Source organism: Limulus polyphemus, unplaced genomic scaffold (assembly GCF_000517525.1).
Source record: "Limulus polyphemus unplaced genomic scaffold, Limulus_polyphemus-2.1.2 Scaffold3027, whole genome shotgun sequence".
NCBI classification, from domain to species: Eukaryota; Metazoa; Arthropoda; class Merostomata; order Xiphosura; family Limulidae; genus Limulus; species Limulus polyphemus.
Window position 1 is genome coordinate 68,261 of NW_013668637.1, and position 19,272 is coordinate 87,532.

The following is a 19,272-nucleotide window of genomic DNA, read 5'->3' on the forward strand; positions in this document are numbered from 1 at the left end:
CAACTCCGTAACCAAGATGTATTTTAGTCTATAAAAATATGAAATTTTGAGCAGACTAAAGACACCCTACCTCATTGAAATATTTGTTCAAAAGAAAGAAATGGCACCAAGGCCATTAAAATGGCCGAGAAACTCACTAGGGAGACATTTTGAGCTTCCGATTGGTTAATGATGTCATATATAGAAGGAAATGTATATAAGGGAGCAGTTCCAAAAATGGAAAGAGGTGGGTGGAGTGCCACTGTGTTTGAGATATCACATGAGCAATATCTTTGCAAATTCAAAAGATAAGAGTCTCTTATTTTATATTCTAGCTTGTCAATATCGGTAATTTGAGTTTCTAATTCATTTGAAACTATAGACTTAGTATTTTGACTTCACAAACATCTAATTTGAACCAGTGCTGCATTCAACATACCATGTGACACACAAAAATCGATGGTCATCTGTGTTTTCTTAATATTTGCTTTTAAATTAAGACATTGAGTAATATATAGTACTAAAATTTGAATTATAATCCACAGTTTGATACCAAACTTATTGACATAAAATCATGAAATAGTAGTTCAATAAAATTTTTAATGCGAGTCAACAAAGAAGATGACATGGCCTTTCACCTGTGACCCTTCTCAAAAGTGTTAACTCTTTCTGTATGGGCATAATTTTCTACACATGTTGTGAGATTTTACCAAGTTACATGCACATTTTAAAGTATTTTTATCATGGTATATGAATCAATTTGGCATCAAAATATAGCCAGTAATCCAAATTTCAAATATTATATAAGTTTTAAGTTCTTAATTTTATAATGCAATATTTAAAAAATATTTCCCCTAGTGTGAGAATTGTGACATTTGCTCTCCAGGTATCCCATCTTATGTAATTTATTTACCACCCTTTTGAGAAGTATGGAATTTAATGTAAATTACTCGTTACAATATCATCATCACTCAGGCAATGCATAATTTTTACACCCTTCAATGTCATTTGATTACAGAGTCATGAAATAGACAATCAGACCCCTATTGCCACGCCTACCTTTAACATCCTCTCTTTCAGAAATTGCCAATAGTTTTCTGTGATGTTTAATACTATATTATTATACTCAATAGAAATATATCGAATTATGTATTATATTAAATTTTTTTCTGTACAGAGAATTGTCCATTTTGCTTCCATTTCAAACTTTATTCCCTATGGGCAACACAGACAAGTTTAATGAAATTAATGGTTCTTATCACCGAGTTAGAAAGCCAGAAAAATCATGATATTGAATATTGTTTATTTTTTACTTGTTATTTTGTATTCTTAGGTGCATTATTTAATTAAATAATAATTATTTAGTGCAGTAGTACCATTAGTAAAAAAATGTAGGGTTAAGTTTCATTGATAATCAACAGCAGAAAAAAAGACCCAGGTAAGTACTATATTTCTTGTTTTTCATGTGTGTTCTTTATTTATTATTATAAAAGTAACAAAATATAAAAAGTAGAAACTGTTTAGGTCTGGTAAGGTTAGATTAGGCAAAATAAAGTATAATACTAATGATAAAACATTTTCATGAGGTACGCTTGCGAGTAGCCCATTCCTCATGTAATTCAAAATGGTTTTGAAAAGAATACTTTTTACTTGTGAAAAGCCCTTGAAAATGGTAATATTTAGTAAAAATAGAAACTTTATGATCATTATTGTACAATGATTTATAAATTTGCAATCTGTAAATGAACACCTTTCTATGTATATCCATACATAGTACTCATTTTTCGAGGTATTCTCTTCATTTTGTTTATTATTATACTTCTGTTTTATATACCCTTTCCTCTCTTGTTTAGTTTAGATGTCTGTGTTTGCATATACACAGTGCCAATTCACATTCCCTTAGAATTAATTGTAACATTATATTCATAATGAGGCAAAATGATTGACAGTGGGTAGCACTGAGGTCTTTGTCACAGTAACTATGGTCATAAGTAAACCGGTTTGCTACTGTATGTAAATAACATGGTGAAATGTTTTGTCAATAGCTAGTAATCATCTTGCACAGAGTTGTGATGTTGTAATCTGTTAGTAGATAAAAGAAAATTGAAGACTGTGTAAGCCAGACACTCAAACCTGGAGTTTTAATTTAATATTGCTTGAAACTCAGTTAGAGCTTATATGTATAGAAAGTTGAAAATTAATCGTATAGTTTGCAAGTGTTCTGTTATTAAGCAGATCTTATGATAATCTTCAATGTCAAGTTTGTTCTTTCTGGGTCTTTTCTCTAACTTCTGGTATCAAGGTTATGTTGTTGAGTCAGAAGTTTGCAGTTCAGTTGTGTAACTTGTAAAGGACTGGGTCCAGCATTTTTAAACTGTACATTTATTCTCCTCAAGTTGTGAAATTACTAATAAATACTAGGGGTTTTTTGTTTTGCTGTTTTTTAAAGAATTTTGTCATTAATGTTGCAATTACTCTTATAGAATAAAAGATTCACTACAATATGATCATTTTTATCCGAAAATCAAAGAATTGCACACAAATTGTTTGAATTTCAGGCCTTTAACTATGTTCAAGCTTTGCCCTAATATTTTCTGTCAGAGAAATTTCTAAGACTAAAGAGAAACTCTGGGGTTGACACAATATCAAGTAAAAGTGATAAAAGGATGCAAAAAACATCAATACAAAGCAAACTTTCTAAAGTAGTTTAACAAAATTCTCCAATTAAATATTAATATTCCATTTGTATAATAGTGGATTCTGAAGGCTGCCTTTCCCCTTCATCCTCTGCTGTGATATACTAGCATACAAAAAGATACACAATGTGATTGGAGCAATGGAGTTTTATCTACTTAATTTACATTTCTATAATAAGCCATTATTACTGCAAATATTAAACATAGAAGATGCTCCAGAGAATCGTGAAGATTTTCTAAATTTTTCTGCAGATACTTACTTAACATATTCTCAGATTTTTTTTTATATTTTACAATAATTCATGGATAAAATACTTTCAATTTAATGTAGCAAGCATTTTGGCAATAAATTAAAAAGACAGAAAGTAATCTATTCAGACATTAATAATAAATCTGTATTAAATAATAGACATTACAAATTATTAAAGTTATGTTTTATTGTATGTTGGTTGTTTACCGTTACAGAATTAAACTTGCTATTATAAATTATACAAACAGTTTACTGCCTGTACTGCTTAGTACATCATCTCTCTCACCCATTTAAATATACAGCTCTCTTGCCATAAACTATTCTAGCCTTACTGACCTCACTTGCTTTCTCTCATAAACGTTATTTTTCTTATTTATTCATACAATTTCATTCTCTTTTGCATTTGGCTTTTATTTTAGTTCACTCTCATTGTCTTTAGACACAAGCACAGACATGAATTGTATCTAAAATAAGAAAAAAGTAATAGTGGACTTTCTGTTTATCAGTTATTACTCTAAATATGTATATATATATATATATGATCAAACATAGAAATTGAGGCATTAGAGCTCTTGGTTTTTGTTTCTTATAGTTTGTTGATCAACCTGAACTTTTAACAGATTTTGAACTGAATCACTTTTTTAATTATTCTTAACAGAAAGGTATTAATTGTTATAAAATCCAGTTGTTTTCATTGTGTTGCTTGAATGAACCATTTAATAATGACACATGGAAAAATATAAAGCATCTAATTCGTGTGTTAACTGAGTAATTGTACCTTTTTAAAACTATTTTTATGAAATAGGTGCTATTCAAACAGGGAAATAAATCTTGCTTAAACCATGTAGTGACTCCTTCTTTCATTAATAGACACCACTACATTAGATGGCTTAACTACTGTTCATTACAGCTTTAAAAATGAGTACACCTACATGAAATAAACACCAAAAACAAAGTGATTGTGTGGCTAGTTTTCAGGAAGAGGGCAATGAAACGTGAAATTCTAACAAAAACCAGTGTTTTAGAAATGTATGTACATAAACACACATTTGTATTTAAGAATTGCTCTATTCCGAGCTCATATAGTTTCTCTGTCACATTAAAGGCATTAATTTAATTAATAAATATAACGCTGTTACAACAAAGTGGAACCTAAAATATTGGGAAAAATATTAAAGAATTTCACATGGAGGGAAAGAATTGCCTCTTATTTGTTATTCAGTTCATCTGTTTTCTTACAAAAATATTCAATTTCTTTCATAACCTTGTAAATGGTAAAATATATATACATCTGTTGATTGAGCACTATCATACAAATTATTCAGTTCATATTATCTCTTATCCTGTCAGGTTTGGTACTGTCTGTTATATTAATATTATCATAGTATTAGTCTATATGAAATTAGTATTGGAGTTGGTGTCAGTCAAAAAATGTTGCATTAGAATATGTGTAGCCTTAGGTCTGTGAAATCTAGTATGTGGTCACTAGAACATAAGAACAAAAGTCTTAATTTCTTTCCCTTATTAAATGTACAAACCCAGATTTATATATATTTGTTTTACTCAAATTCTCCTGAAGCATGTAGAAATTATATATTGGAAGTGTTGTAAAGCCTGCTAACAATGTTTGAATTAAATTCACAAGTCTTAATTTTTGATGAACTGACAAGTTCTTCATAACTCTGTACTATGATTAAGGGTCAGTCATGACTTTGTAGTTTGCATGCCATGCTATGGATTGGAGAATATAAGGTTCAGGCTATGATTTCAGCAGTTCTAAATCAATGATGGTTTTGTGTAGCTCTTAGTGTCTCTGACATGGGTGTTTAATCCATTTGTCAAATATAGTGCCATTCAAGTTAAAAATAGCAACTGTTTTTAATTAATTAACCAGTACATGGTCTAGACCATATATGTGCTTTTAATTTCAATGTGGTCCCCCAATGGGACAGCAGTAAGTTTTCAGATTTACAATGCTAAAATCAGGGGTTCGATTCCCCTCGGTGGACACAGCAGATAGCTCGATGTGGCTTTGCTATAAGAAAACACATTAATTTCGATGTGAGCCGTGTATATTGAGGAATACCTTATTATTTATATTTTTGAATACTTGCAGTTGTTTAAGGATAGTATCAAGAGAATAGTGTAAGATATGATTCATAATTTCCATTGTTGGTTTAATCATCAAATTTATTTTCTCGTTTCTATTCTCGTAGGCTTATTGTAATATTTTAAATAAAACCAAATTACCAAGTTCTTTTCAAACTTATTAATAACAGGAACTGGTGTTAAACTATTACATGTGTAAGTCTGTACTTACTTTAACTTTATTATAAAACATACTGCTTGCAAATACATTCATTATATATTTAGAACTCGATGATTGTTCATAAATAATGAAATATTCTTGCTGATGTATTTCAAAATATGGTATCCTTTACTGTGCATTACACAAAGTTTTTAGTGTCTTACATTCAGAATTTTATTGAACTACATTTTGTTTATGTTATACCAATTAGAAGAGCCTAAAATTTTAGCTAATAATACATAGTTTAATAGTAAATAAGTTTTACGTTCTTAATTTTATAAGGCAATATTTAAACAAATCTTGAAGTTCCCCTAGTGTGACACATTTTCTCTAGGCATCTTCTCTGTTTTATCCACCTCCCCTCCAGTAACTACGAAAGTAATTGTAAATTACTCACTTTAAAATCGTCATTGCTCAGAGAAACCATAATTTTTATTACCTTCAGTTTTGTTTGGGTACAGAGCTATCAAATAGAAAATCAGACCCCTCCTGCAACACTAACCAGTCACATCCTCTCTTTCAGGATTTGTTCATAGTTCTCTCTTATGTTTAATTATATATTATCTATAACCACTATAAAGTCAAGGTTTTCATCTATCAAATGATGTATTCTATTACATTGTCTTCTGAACACAGAATAGTCAATTTTACTTGTAATACAACTTTGGTTCCCACGGGAATCACAACAGACTAGCTTGGACGAATTTGTAACATCTCTTGTTGCATTGTTAGAAAGCCAGAAAAATTTTGCTTGTTAGAGGAAATTGTCTGCTTTTTGCATGTTATTATTCTATGTTCTTTGGTGCTTTCTTTAGTCAAATAAAGATTATTTAATGCACTACTACCATAGTGTAAAAAAAAGTAGGGTTAAGTGTCACTGATAGTCAACAGCAAAAGAAAAGAATACTCAGTTAAGTACTTTATGTCTTGTTTTTCATGTTGATTCTCTATTCATTATTTTAAAAGTAACTAAAATGTAAAAATAGAGATCTCTCTAAGTTAGTTAAGGTTAGATTAGGTAAAATAAACAATAATAATAATAGAAATATTTAATGAGGCACACATATGAGCAGCTCAGAGTAGCTCGTGGGTAATGTAATACAATAGCGTAACATGAGCTGCACATTCCCCAAGTGATTTACATCTTATAATAGCTCGATTAGTAGTTAGACACAGTTCAAAGGGCAATCAAACAATAAAATTTAATTGTAAATAGATGTATATTGTAACAAGTTTAAAGCTACTTAAAATAAATGAATGGAGTTTCAGACTACATATGAAGTCATTCTAGAAAGAAAAGGAGGGTAATTTATTTATTTTTTTTTGTGGTGGTGGTGGTGGTGGTTATGAGGTCAGTTAAATTGACTAACCTTGTATAGGATTAGGGTAGAGAAAATAACAGATAAAATATAATGTTTTACTGAAAACAAACATTTGAAATGTATTTAGGAGGTTTTAGAAATTACACTAGTGAAATTTGAGATTTTTGAGATGAAGAATTAGTATTTTTAATCGTAACATGAAAATCGCTTTGCACATGGACTATTCAAAACGAATACTCAAGGACAAATCTATTTTTAGTTTATTAAAAATACTTCACTAAAAAATATGATTTTTTGTATGTGAAAGACATGTAATGTTTACTGAAAGGCTGCCAAATTTCGTGAGGATATACACACTATATCAAAAGTTTTTTGTTTTTTTTTATTATTCCTGTAAATTCCCAGTGGAGCATAGGGCTGCAACAACACCTCCCAATGGAAGTTGTTGTTGCAGTTACTTGTAGCAGGTTGGTTTTTACGGGGTGGAGTTGCTAGCCCCGCACCCAACCCTCCTCCTTTCACATCCTGGACTTGGGACCAGGCAAAGGCGGAGGTTGGCATGTTTGGTGTGACGGGGATTCGAACCCGCGACCCTCAGATTACGAGTCGAGCACCCTAACCACCTGGCCATACCGGGTCATATCAAAAGTTAGTAGTATCAAATCTATAAAGACATTAAATGAGTACAAAGTGGTCACATGGTCGGTCAAATTGACTGAGCCCATTTGGAGAGAGTTAATATAGGACCAAAATATTTCTGCATTTTCTTTCGGTCAAAAAGCCATACATCAACATACCAGTATTTGCCTACCAGTGAAACTGCACCTTTTTTCTCACTTTACATTATGTGCTTTAAAATGCTTCAGAAATCTCCAAAATTTAGGATACAGTCTTGATTGCATTTAAAATGATTAAATAATAATAATAATGGGCATGTAGTTGGTGACAGCTTTTCAAAATAAGATATCATTTAACATTAACTTTACTTATTTAACTTACCTGCATAGTACCGTATGGAAACTCTCTGTACATGGGATTGGTCTGTTAGACTGATGCCATTTTGGAGAATTTTTATTCTAACTCTGAATTTACTGTGTGCATAAACTCATCATTTAATACTCAAAGTTTCAACATTAAATGAACCTTACTGTTTTACTTGTTCAACTTCAGTTTGAGTCTATTAATCATTAGACTTTACTTTATTTGCAATTCTTGTTCATTGTTGACCCTAGCAAAGATTTTCAATTGTTCTCTGTTTGTAGGTTCATTACATTCATTCAGTGCATGTTTTGTAATACTTGAAAATGACTTAATTTTATATTAGCATGTCCCTAGTGGTGGAATCATTATAAACATTTAGGACATATATATTAACATATCACATTAGAAGTTTTGAAGGTAATTATATGATATTTATACCTAAAAAGACGCACATCAGAATAGCATGTTTTTCAGTGTATGGAGAGGACTAAAGTAATTTTATGTTTTGTTACATTCCAGCTAGGTAGTGTAGAATAACTTGTTTAAATAGTTTTGAATTATTTGGTCTATAATACCTATTGGAAAGACATTTTTTTAGGAAGAATACTTTAATATTGTCTATCTCTTTATTATATAAATTGTATTTACTGGTTAACTTGTGTAGAGTTCCTTCAGTCCATAAAGATGGATGTCTTGTTTTGGCATAGACACATACAGTCATGAACTAGGTGGGTATTTGGTCATTAATTCACTGGCATATCTTAACTTCAAATCCTTTTTTTAACACATCTGATTTTTTGTAAATAACAGACTTTTACGTTTTACTAAAAGCTTTCCAATTCTTTTGTATTTTTAGAAAATCATTTGAAATACTATCTGTCTCTAGTTCAAGTAAAGTCCTAAAGTGCATAAATCACCCAAACAGTTTCTGCTACATTTGTTACAAATATCACAAGGTAAAGGTTTGCTTACTACCACAATTTTGGATGTAAAATTGGTGATCAAGAAAAACATTGTGCATTGTACACTTTACACATCTGGCTTGATACAGTGGTTGAATAAGAAGAGAGCAAGTACGTGGTTTACAGTTCCCATAATATGGTGGTAACCTAAAGATGATCTAACTGACTATTATTTTTGCATGACTAATGTATCTGGATATTCAGGCAAAATTGAACAATACGGTAAATATCCAGATATTGCAATGAAACCAGTACCTCATCAGGATGGTCTTTCAGAAAATTGGGAAATAGAATAGTTACCCTGTAAAGAAGAAATGAATCATCTTCATCTAGTAATTCTATTCCTTTGTCACCTCAACATAAACTGCCTCATCTGATCACACAAGAAGAGCTAAATGATCTGGTTTGTGACTTGTCTCGTCTCTATTAAAGCAGCATGGGGAACTTTTTGGCTCTAGTTTAAAGCAGTGAAATTTATTAGCTGCAGGAACAAGAGTTTCAATTTACCAAAGTCACCATCAAAATCTTGCTTCTCACTACAGCTTGCAAAATGCTTTGTGTTTCTGTACAAATGTTGATGTACTAATGGAAGAATTAGGTGCTAAACATCATCCTCAAAAATGGAGACTTTTTATCAATTCATCTAAAATTAGTTTGAAAGCTGTAGTTTTGCACAATAGGAATGCTAAGCCATTGATTCCTGTTGTTCGTTCCCTATACATGAAAATTACTTATAAAAGCATGCAGGTTATACATTCTTAAATGCAATTTTCAATGAATAAAGAGTTATTAAAGAAAAAATTATTTTCACAATATATAAGAATATTTTGAATAAATTTATCATAACTCAAAAATTGGAGATGATCAGTAATTTTCAACATGATTTTTAGAATCAGCATTGTCAAATTACAAAGAACCAGTTTAATTTTTTTCTTGTTGCCCAGTGTTATCAGCCTTTCATTACAGGTTGAAATGGATTCATCATAGATTACAAAAGCTTTTATATGACAAGCACTACTTTCATTAAAAGCAAACAGTTTGAATGGTTTTGAATTTTTAATTGTAAAAAGTAAATTGGCTATTAATGTTATTAGAAATAATGTTTTAATTTGTAATTATAACATATTATATAGGCTTTTAAGAAATATAAAACATTTGTTTAAAATTCTTTGTCTGCCTAAATGTAAAATCTGTTGGTTTAATTAGTTTTGTTTTAGAGTTATATAAGCCTTCAAGTTCTCTTTACAAGTCTCAAAGAGAAGCACAGTAGAGAATTAATAGTTCACACTGTCAAAGATAAGGTTATGAATTTTTCTGGTACTGGCTTTCATCAGACAGTGATTTTGTTTTAGATTGTAAATTTAAAATATTCATAAATTAAAAGCCTAGATATTATCTTTAAGTGTGCAGATAGCATCAACATTTTGATTAGATGGTGCCTGATCAGAATCTCATTTATTAGGTTATCTCTGGACTAAGAGAAGAAAGAATACTGTCATGTAATAATAATACACTTTGAAAATAAGATTTGCTGGCAATTTCTACATATTGACTACTGATTTTTTACATGTATAATAAGCTGATCTCAGTCTAATTTACCATAAACAAAATTGTGCTAAATTGTACAGAGACCAGTGAAAGTGCCATTGTGACTTATATTAAACAACTGTTTTGCATTTTCTTGATTATTGAGAATATGTAAAAGTATAGCCACTGGAGACTATAGGAACTTAAATGTAAAAAAGACTAAATTTCTTTTATTAATATTTAGTTATTTGTTGTTTTATTAATATAGAACATTACTTATTACAGTTTATTAAAATTATGACTCTCATTAAATAATTGTATTATTAACTTACAGGTTGTTAACACTGTGGTTTGACTATGGCCAATGGCCTGAAGTGTATGAAGCTTTAGTTGAAGGTCTTAAAACTGCACAGATAGACACATGGCTCCAAGTGAGTGTCTTGCCTTTGAAAAATACAAGAAAATGAATATGTAACAGTCAACAACACTCTTTGTTTAATAATTAATATTGAAGTAGATTTATGTAACTTTATTTAGCTTTCCCTTAAACTGTAAGTGTTCTACCTTATACTTTAGCTCTGTGATTTACTTCTCTAGAACAAAGGCAAAAACTTGCGTATATTATTTTCATTTTCATTCAAATACTGTATATTATCTGAATGTTTTTATCTATTTCCTTTTGGATAAGTTATGTCTGTTTAGCCTTAGAAGCACAGAGTTGGTTCATTGGACCAAGCCCATATTGAAGAATTAATGTAAACTACATATCTGAATTTATATAGTGTACTTTCACGAAATTTGGTAAGCTTTTAGTCAACATTACAATTACGTTGTACACAAAAAAGTCAAAAGTTTTAGTAAAGTATTTCTATTAAAAATTTGCCTCTGAATTTACTTTAGTATGTCTGACTCAGGCTCTGACTAATTTAAGTAGTGCAAGGTGATTTTCATGTTAAAAATAAAAGTATATTTTGTCATCTTAAAGTTTTCAAATTTTATGTTCATAACCTCTAGTCTCCTAAATAAATATCTAAAGGCTCTTTTCGTTTTGAGTAAAACTATATTTTATCTGCCTTTTTTTTCTACCCTAAAACTATATGACCTTGGTCCATTTGTCAACATTATAACCATCCCAATAAAATGTGAAATCTAAATTACTCTTTTTTTTTCTTTCTTTCTTTCTAAAACGATTGTAGATTGTAACAGAAAATTTAAATTATTTATCCTAAACAGCCTCAGGCTCATAACAGTTACATCCACATTTTATTTTATTGCTCTTTGAACCATGTCTAACTACTAAACCTGCATAAAAAAGCCAAAAATCATCCAAAGAGCATATAAAGTGACAGTGAACAAAGTATTGAATTACATGAATGCCTGACTGAGAAATTTTATTTATCTTTTATGAAGTTTCTGATTTTAGATTTTAGTTTCTTTTATAACAACAAATTAAACAATATACATAAAAGGCAAAAAATTTAGTAGTTATGTCTTGCCTCTTGTGTTTTTATTCTCAGCCTTGAAAAAACTTAGCCCTACTTTTTATCATAACTGATTTCCTAACCTAAGCTATAAGTGGATTAAAATACCCTTATCTGGTCGAGGTGACCTCGGCAATAGTAAATAAATGCAGAATAACTCAAAACCTATTGTAAGAATAAGAAAGCTTTGTATGGAAATCAATAAATTAAAATCTTAATTTCTTTTGGTTATGAATAATCAAATAGTGAATGTTAGTTTTATTGACATTTTTCTTTGAGAGACATATGTAACATATGGATTTCACTTTCTGGTTTACATCTCTGTTAACAAAGAAGATTGTAGGCTGTAAAACTAGATTGTAAGATCATGGATAAGCAATAACTACTATAAATATGTAATTTATATTAAACCCAAGACATCATATAGAGACAGTAAAAGTATGTAAAATGGGCAATTTGAAACAAGCAAGTGTAACGTAATATACAGAAGCGAAGCTTGAGATTTTATGTATGAAAATTTGATTTACTAACTATATTTTGCCAAGTTTTATGCACTTTGTATTGGAAACTTGCATGTGACTTGTAATGTTGTTATGCATGTATTGGAAACTTGCATGTGACTTGTAATGTTGTTATGCATGTATTAGAAACTGGCACGAGACTTGTAATGTTGTTATGCATGTATTGGAAACTGGCACGAGACTTGTAATGTTGTTATGCATGTATTGGAAACTGGCACGAGACTTGTAATGTTGTTATGCATGTATTGGAAACTGGCACAAGACTTGTAATGTTGTTATGCATGTATTGGAAACTGGCATGTGGTCTGTGATGTTGTTATGCATGTATTGGAAACTGGCACGAGACTTGTAATGTTGTTATGCATGTATTGGAAACTGGCATGTGGTCTGTGATGTTGTTATGCATGTATTGGAAACTGGCATGTGGTCTGTAATGTTATGCATGTTTTGGAAACTGGCATGTGGTCTGTAATGTTATGCATGTATTGGAAACTGGCATGTGGTCTGTAATGTTGTTATGCATGTATTGGAAACTGGAATGTGGTCTGTAATGTTGTTATTCATGTATTGGAAACTGGCGTGTGGTCTGTAATGTTATTCATGTATTGGAAACTGGCGTGTGGTCTGTAATGTTGTTATGCATGTATTGGAAACTGGCGTGTGGTCTGTAATGTTGTTATTCATGTATTGGAAACTGGCGTGTGGTCTGTAATGTTGTTATTCATGTATTGGAAACTGGCATGTGACTTGTAATGTTGTTATGCATGTATTGGAAACTGGAATGTGGTCTGTAATGTTGTTATTCATGTATTGGAAACTGGCATGTGACTTGTAATGTTGTTATGCATGTATTGGAAACTGGCCTGTAATGAATGGTGTAATTAAGATACCATCAGTTTGTAATAATAATGATATTACATTTTATTGTAAAAAGGATCATACTTTGTCAGCTTAAGGATTAAATATTATAGTACCAATGCATTTCTTATTTAATACTATCCATACTATTATTTAATTCACAGCTTTCACTATCCTTACATTCATATAAATTTTATATTTGTACTATAAAAGCTAACTTACATACTGCAATATTTTTTTCTATAAAAAGTAATAGAAACTTGAGTTAAGAGTAACATCTTTTCAAACTTAAATTAAACCTTTATAATTATAAGTCTGATGAAAACTCATACATCTTACTGTCAAGGGGAGCTGTTTATTTGTCAGAATATCATTTTTCTTTTTCACTCTTTCTTTTTCATCAGGTGATTCCTCAACTCATAGCTCGTATTGACACTCCTCGACATTTCGTGGGACGACTGATTCATCAACTGTTAACAGATATTGGAAAGTACCATCCCCAGGCTTTGATCTACCCACTCACTGTAGCCTCCAAATCCTCTGTACAGTCTCGTAGAGAAGCAGCCAACAAGGTTCTAGACAGTATGAGGGAGCACAGCTTTAAACTGGTCACACAGGCTATGATGGTAAGTGTACATTTAAATCTTAGTAATGAATGAACATGCAACAAATTACTAAACAAGCCATTGCCCAGTCAAGGGTTGAAAAATGGACTTCATTCAGTTAAAGTGCTGTTAACATGTATATATTCCAAGAACAACCTGTTAACTCCAAAAAGTAAAAGCCTAAATGTATCATTTCATGTCTCCCAGTTTTTACCCTCAGAAACTGAAACGGTTGAATCAAATTCATGAAACTTAGAACATTCTTTCTAAATAATGTTGTATATCTTTGTATTTATATCAATTTTTACCTTTACGTTATTAGCCTAAAGTATTGTAAATACATCCATTATATTATTTTATCACTGAAATGATAAATTTGTTATCTGATTTTATTTTAATAATACCATAAGTAGCTTACTTATGATCACTGAAGTACACAATGAAAAAAATATGAACAAAATAAGTAAAACCAGGATTTTTTTTGTTTGTTTGTTTATCGATTTGAAAATTCCATTTTACATATTCAGTTAGGTTTAACGTATTTTATACTCGGTGACTTGCCTATTTTAGTTATTTCTTTTGCTTTTTTTTTGTTTTTTTTCCACTGCTAAAGAACATCAATTCTCTTAACCAGTGATGATCTGTGATCGAATGCCATTGTACAATCCTTTAGACCATCATACTCGTCTACCCTAAGTATCCTTACCATAATTCTTGCTGTATAAAAATATTTTTTTGCTGTGAAACAGGAGTATGTAAAGAAATCCAGTATCAGCAACAAGAAAAATGTCACTAGAAAATATCAATAAAATCCCATTCCTCTAAATAGTTACGAGGAACTATTCCTAAACACACTTTGTGCAATGTTCAAATGTAATGTTTACTGAGCTACTTCAAAATATATAACATAATAAAAATGCATGATTCACAAGCTATTTACATTGTTTTGAAGCTTAGCTCCTTCCCTTTACAATGTATTTTTAGTTGAAGAGTATGCCTATTTCATAGCTGAGATGCACATCTCTTTGTTTAAATTCATAGCTCAGTTATAATACATCTAGAAGACTGAAATCACATCATTCTCATTTTAATTCACATTGATATAAACAAATGTAAGCTCTAGGAACTAACAGAAAAGAAAAAAAAACATAGTATAGGTTTCAGATTCCTACAGAACACTGCAAAGCAAAGCTTATAGACATTTTGTTTAATTTTGGTTTTAAGAAATGTTGATAACATTATATATTTTTTCCCATTCTTTCTTGGCAGGAGATGAACTAAAATAGATTAGAATTGTATTTTAAAATGTGTAATGGCGGATTTAGATTGCCATTATGTAACACTTATTGAAAGGAGCAATGGTTATTTATTTATTCTACAGCATCTTTAGAGGTATAAGCTCAGTAATAACTGACATTATTGTATTATTAATTATTTTAAAACTGTTGAACAGCCTGTCCCTTTGAAGCAAATATGAATAGATAAAATAGGTGTTCAATAAAATTTGTTGTTACTTATACTTTGTGATGTACCTTAATCACATTTATTGATCACTTCAGGTTAGTGAGGAGTTGATCCGTGTGGCCATCCTGTGGCACGAGCTGTGGCATGAAGGTCTAGAAGAAGCTTCCAGACTTTATTTTGGGGATCGTAATGTGAAAGGAATGTTTTCCACTTTGGAACCATTGCATGCTATGATGGAAAGAGGCCCTCAAACTCTAAAAGAAATATCCTTTAATCATGTGAGTTTTAAATTTTCATAAAATTTCAGATATATAATATTAAATACATATAAATGAATATTGGTAAATACTTTTCTAATAACACCTATATAAAACCAAAGTATAAAAAATATTTCCATCCTTAAATCTACCATTGTTAAGTCACCTTTTTAACTCCTAATAGATAACTAACATTAAGTAATATTATTGTCAGTTCCTGGTTCTCCTTGGCACAAATGCAGTTTGATGTTTATTGTTACTTATCTTCCTTGTAGACTCCTAAATAAAGAAGTTATCTAAAGAAGATTATTATTAATAATTTATCCTATCTTCATTACTTTGAATACAAATAAACCAAAGGAAAACATTGGTTAAAAATCTCTGTAATAAATCAAGGTTGTCTTACCTCAGCACCTTTATCAATGAAGTTTAGATACAGTTCCTGCAAGTGTGAGTTTTAATCTTTATATGAGGTTTAACTCTATTGGTTTTGTTAAGTGTGTGAGATTTTATAAGTTTGGGTAAATGGTTGTTCTATTGCTTGTTTGTTTCCAGCAATAAAATTAGTATAAATGTTGTGCAAAATGTACATTTAGTGAAATGTTCAAATGAGAATTATGGAATCAACTTGCAGTAGCAAACATAATGGTTTTTTTTTAGTGAAGTATTTATTATTTTGATATTGTGATTTTTTATTCTTTTTGCTGCTTTTCTTCAACCACTCAGCATAGGTCTTTAAAAACAAAGCAGGCAGTGAGAAACTAAAGATGTGAAGTTTAATTTTAGAAGCTGATTTCAGAAGTTATCAATACTGTTCTGGTCACTTGCATTTCAATAAACTCATAACCAGTTAAATCACAAACCATAAATAAAGCTTACAACAAAAAGTTTTTTAGTACTTGTAAAATTGGATTTTATCATTGAAAAGACTGACCAGAGGTTATATTTATTAAATTTTAAGACAATACATTTTTGATTGAAAATATGGAATAATTGCTATTATTAGTTTTCTCTGGCACAGTAAAGAACTAGTATGGTAGCTCTTCGTGTTGGTCAGTTACTATTCTGAATTATTTGCCATCAAAATATGAAGAGAGAAACATGATATAATCACTAGAAAATTATTAGTTGATAAGAATTTAGTAATTACACCAATATTGCTTAACTTGTTGGAGAAATTATGCATAGAATTTGTTTTCAAACATGGGAAAACTTTAATTTTAAGCCTGGAAAATTAAAACAATCACCTTTCTGCCCAGAAGTTTTCAGTCCATGGAAAGATTATTAAATTACATAAAGGAAACAACAGCATAATGTTTATTAGGAGAAAACAATATCAGGTGGTACTCAAACACTGACCTAAAGTCTATGTTTATTGTGTTTCTTGTATCAAGAAATAACATAGTATTACATGTTTCTGTTTAGATGTTTAGTATTAATCAGTGTAATGATGTATGTTAAGAGATATAAATTATTTCAATAAATAAATATGTATTAAGTGTTGACCTTTATATACACAAGTTATTTGCTAGAGTGAAGTTTGTATAATAATTTCTTCCTTGAATACTTGTACTGTCCCCATAATGAATCTAGTGTTTATGAAGTATTTAGATGGTGTCCTTAATCATATTGTTTGCTTACCTACTGTACTTGGGCAACTAACATGTTTGTGTAACAGCAAATAATAATGTGTTACTAAACAATAATTAACCAAATTCTCAGGAAAAGAAAACTTATAATTGAAGTTGAACTTACTAATAAGAATATGGTCACATTGTCTGAGAATTATTTACACTAGCTGATATAATGAATATTCAAGTTTGCTTTCCCTTATATTGCAATTGAATATCACAGTTTTGATCTCTTGTTTAGTTTATAAACAGAAGTAATTTGTGCAAATAATAGCAGCATACCGTTTTGTGTTTTAGAACAGAAATTCATTACTTACATATTACTCTCTTGTAATGTTGAACAAACTAGAGTTATAAAGTGATTTTTAGTTGTCTAATATTTTGAATAAGCAAAATGAAATAATTTAAAGAATCAGAATAAAATTGTTTGTATATTTTCTTTGGAAATTGATGAATAATATACACCCTAATTCCCAAATGTGAGTTTAGAAGTCATTTGTCTACTTGGCTGAATAATGCTTGTTTCAAAGTTATTTTACTGTAATCTGCTGTAATTATTGATATTTGTCATAAAATATTAATATACTGAAAAGTTTAGAAGATACTTATTTGTACATGTTGCTTAAACATGATGGACGTATTTCAAATTGATGAAGAGTTTCATCAATAACATAATTGTGCTTTCATTTCCTAGGATGTAAATTTTTTATCTCAATATGAATTTTGGAGTTAATCTGCAGACTCAAGAATGTTTGATGTCCAGTTTAAGTCTTCCTGACTGTTCACTCAAAAAAGCTTGGTGTACAGTTTAAGTCTTCCTGACTGTTCACTCAAAAAAGCTTGGTGTACAGTTTAAGTCTTCCTGACTGTTCACTCAAAAAAGCTTGGTGTACAGTTTAAGACATGCTGACTGTTTACTCAAGAGTACTTGGTATACAGTTTAAGACATGCTGACTGTTTACTCAAGAATACTTGGTATACAGTTTAAGACATGCTGACTGTTTACTCAAGAATACTTGGTATACAGTTTAAGACATGCTGACTGTTTACTCAAGAATACTTGGTATACAGTTTAAGACATGCTGACTGTTTACTCAAGAATACTTGGTATACAGTTTAAGACATGCTGACTGTTTACTCAAGAATACTTGGTATACAGTTTAAGACATGCTGACTGTTTACTCAAGAATACTTGGTATACAGTTTAAGACATGCTGACTGTTCATTCAAGAATACTTGGTATACAGTCAAGTCATACTGTCGGTTCACTCAAGAATACTTGGTATACAGTTTAAGGCATGCTGACTCTTCACATAAAAAGAAACTTGGTATACAGCTCAAATCATATTGATGGTTCACTTAAGAAAGCTTGGTATAGAGTTTAAGTAATACTGACTATTTCACCCAATGTGAAAACAAATTTAAATCAACTTAAGTTTTATCTAATGACTTAGTCTCAGAAATAAAAAGTAAAACTAAATACTCATCTTAAGTTAATTTCTCAAGAGCTTTAGAACTTTTTGTTCTTTGAATATTTTAAGAGTGTTTGTATTTCTTCTTCATAAACATTGAATAGATATTTGTAGTTTAGTCATTTTTAATACAAAAAAGAGAAGAACAATATAAGCTTGTTTCATCTATGAATGCATCATTTTTTTCTGTAAAATAGTTTTTTTTTCTCAACATCTGAACTATGCAGTAAAGTTAGATATTAAATTCTATGTTAACATTTTATTTTAAATATTGGATATTTGTGTGATAACCAGCTTTATTTAGAAATAATTAGTTGATCCTTATTACATGGTATGTAAAATTAAGAAACAAAAATATGCATGGTAAATTAAGTGTAAAGTATTGAATTTTATTACATAATAAATGATTTTGAATGAATTGTTTGAACAAGACATTAAAACTAAGAATTTAGAGGAAGTTTACAAACACTAAGATTAGTGTCAAACTTTTATATTTACATGGACATTATAGTTGCTTAATTACTATTGAAAATCCTTAATTTCAAATTTTGAAGGTAGCAGTTTATACATGTGTGTGTGTGTTTTATCTTCAACTCAGGCTTATGGACGAGAGCTTATGGAAGCAAATGAATGGTGTCGTCGATACCAGAGATCAAACAATGTGAAAGACCTGACACAGGCTTGGGACTTGTATTATCATGTTTTTAGACGTATTTCTAAGCAACTCCCACAGGTAAGTCTTTTTTTATTATCATTAAACAAGTAACAGAGTAATTCTAATATCCTGATATTAACAGGATTTTATTGATTTTGATAATTGTTATGTAAAAAGGTTATTAATTATTTAACCTTTCACATGTCTGTGTTCTATTCCACTAAAGATGTGCTATATGTATACAAGAGTAGTTTGGTATGACTGGAGGATTATGTTTATGCACTCTGAAAGATGTTATTATAT

The 19,272-nt window shown here is 30.1% G+C and overlaps 1 protein-coding gene across 1 annotated transcript in view; it reads left to right on the top strand.

Annotated features, from left to right (window-relative positions):
• Positions 1-19,272, top strand: part of LOC106468498 (serine/threonine-protein kinase mTOR-like) — a gene marked incomplete at its 5' end in the record, with an annotated part of 108,081 nt that overhangs the window by 65,640 nt on the left and 23,169 nt on the right. Inside the window, 4 exons of the mRNA XM_013928928.1 lie at positions 10,360-10,456; positions 13,290-13,511; positions 15,050-15,232; positions 18,913-19,047. Of these exons, the coding sequence (XP_013784382.1) occupies positions 10,360-10,456; positions 13,290-13,511; positions 15,050-15,232; positions 18,913-19,047 (637 nt within the window). The remainder of the gene's footprint in view (positions 1-10,359; positions 10,457-13,289; positions 13,512-15,049; positions 15,233-18,912; positions 19,048-19,272) is intronic.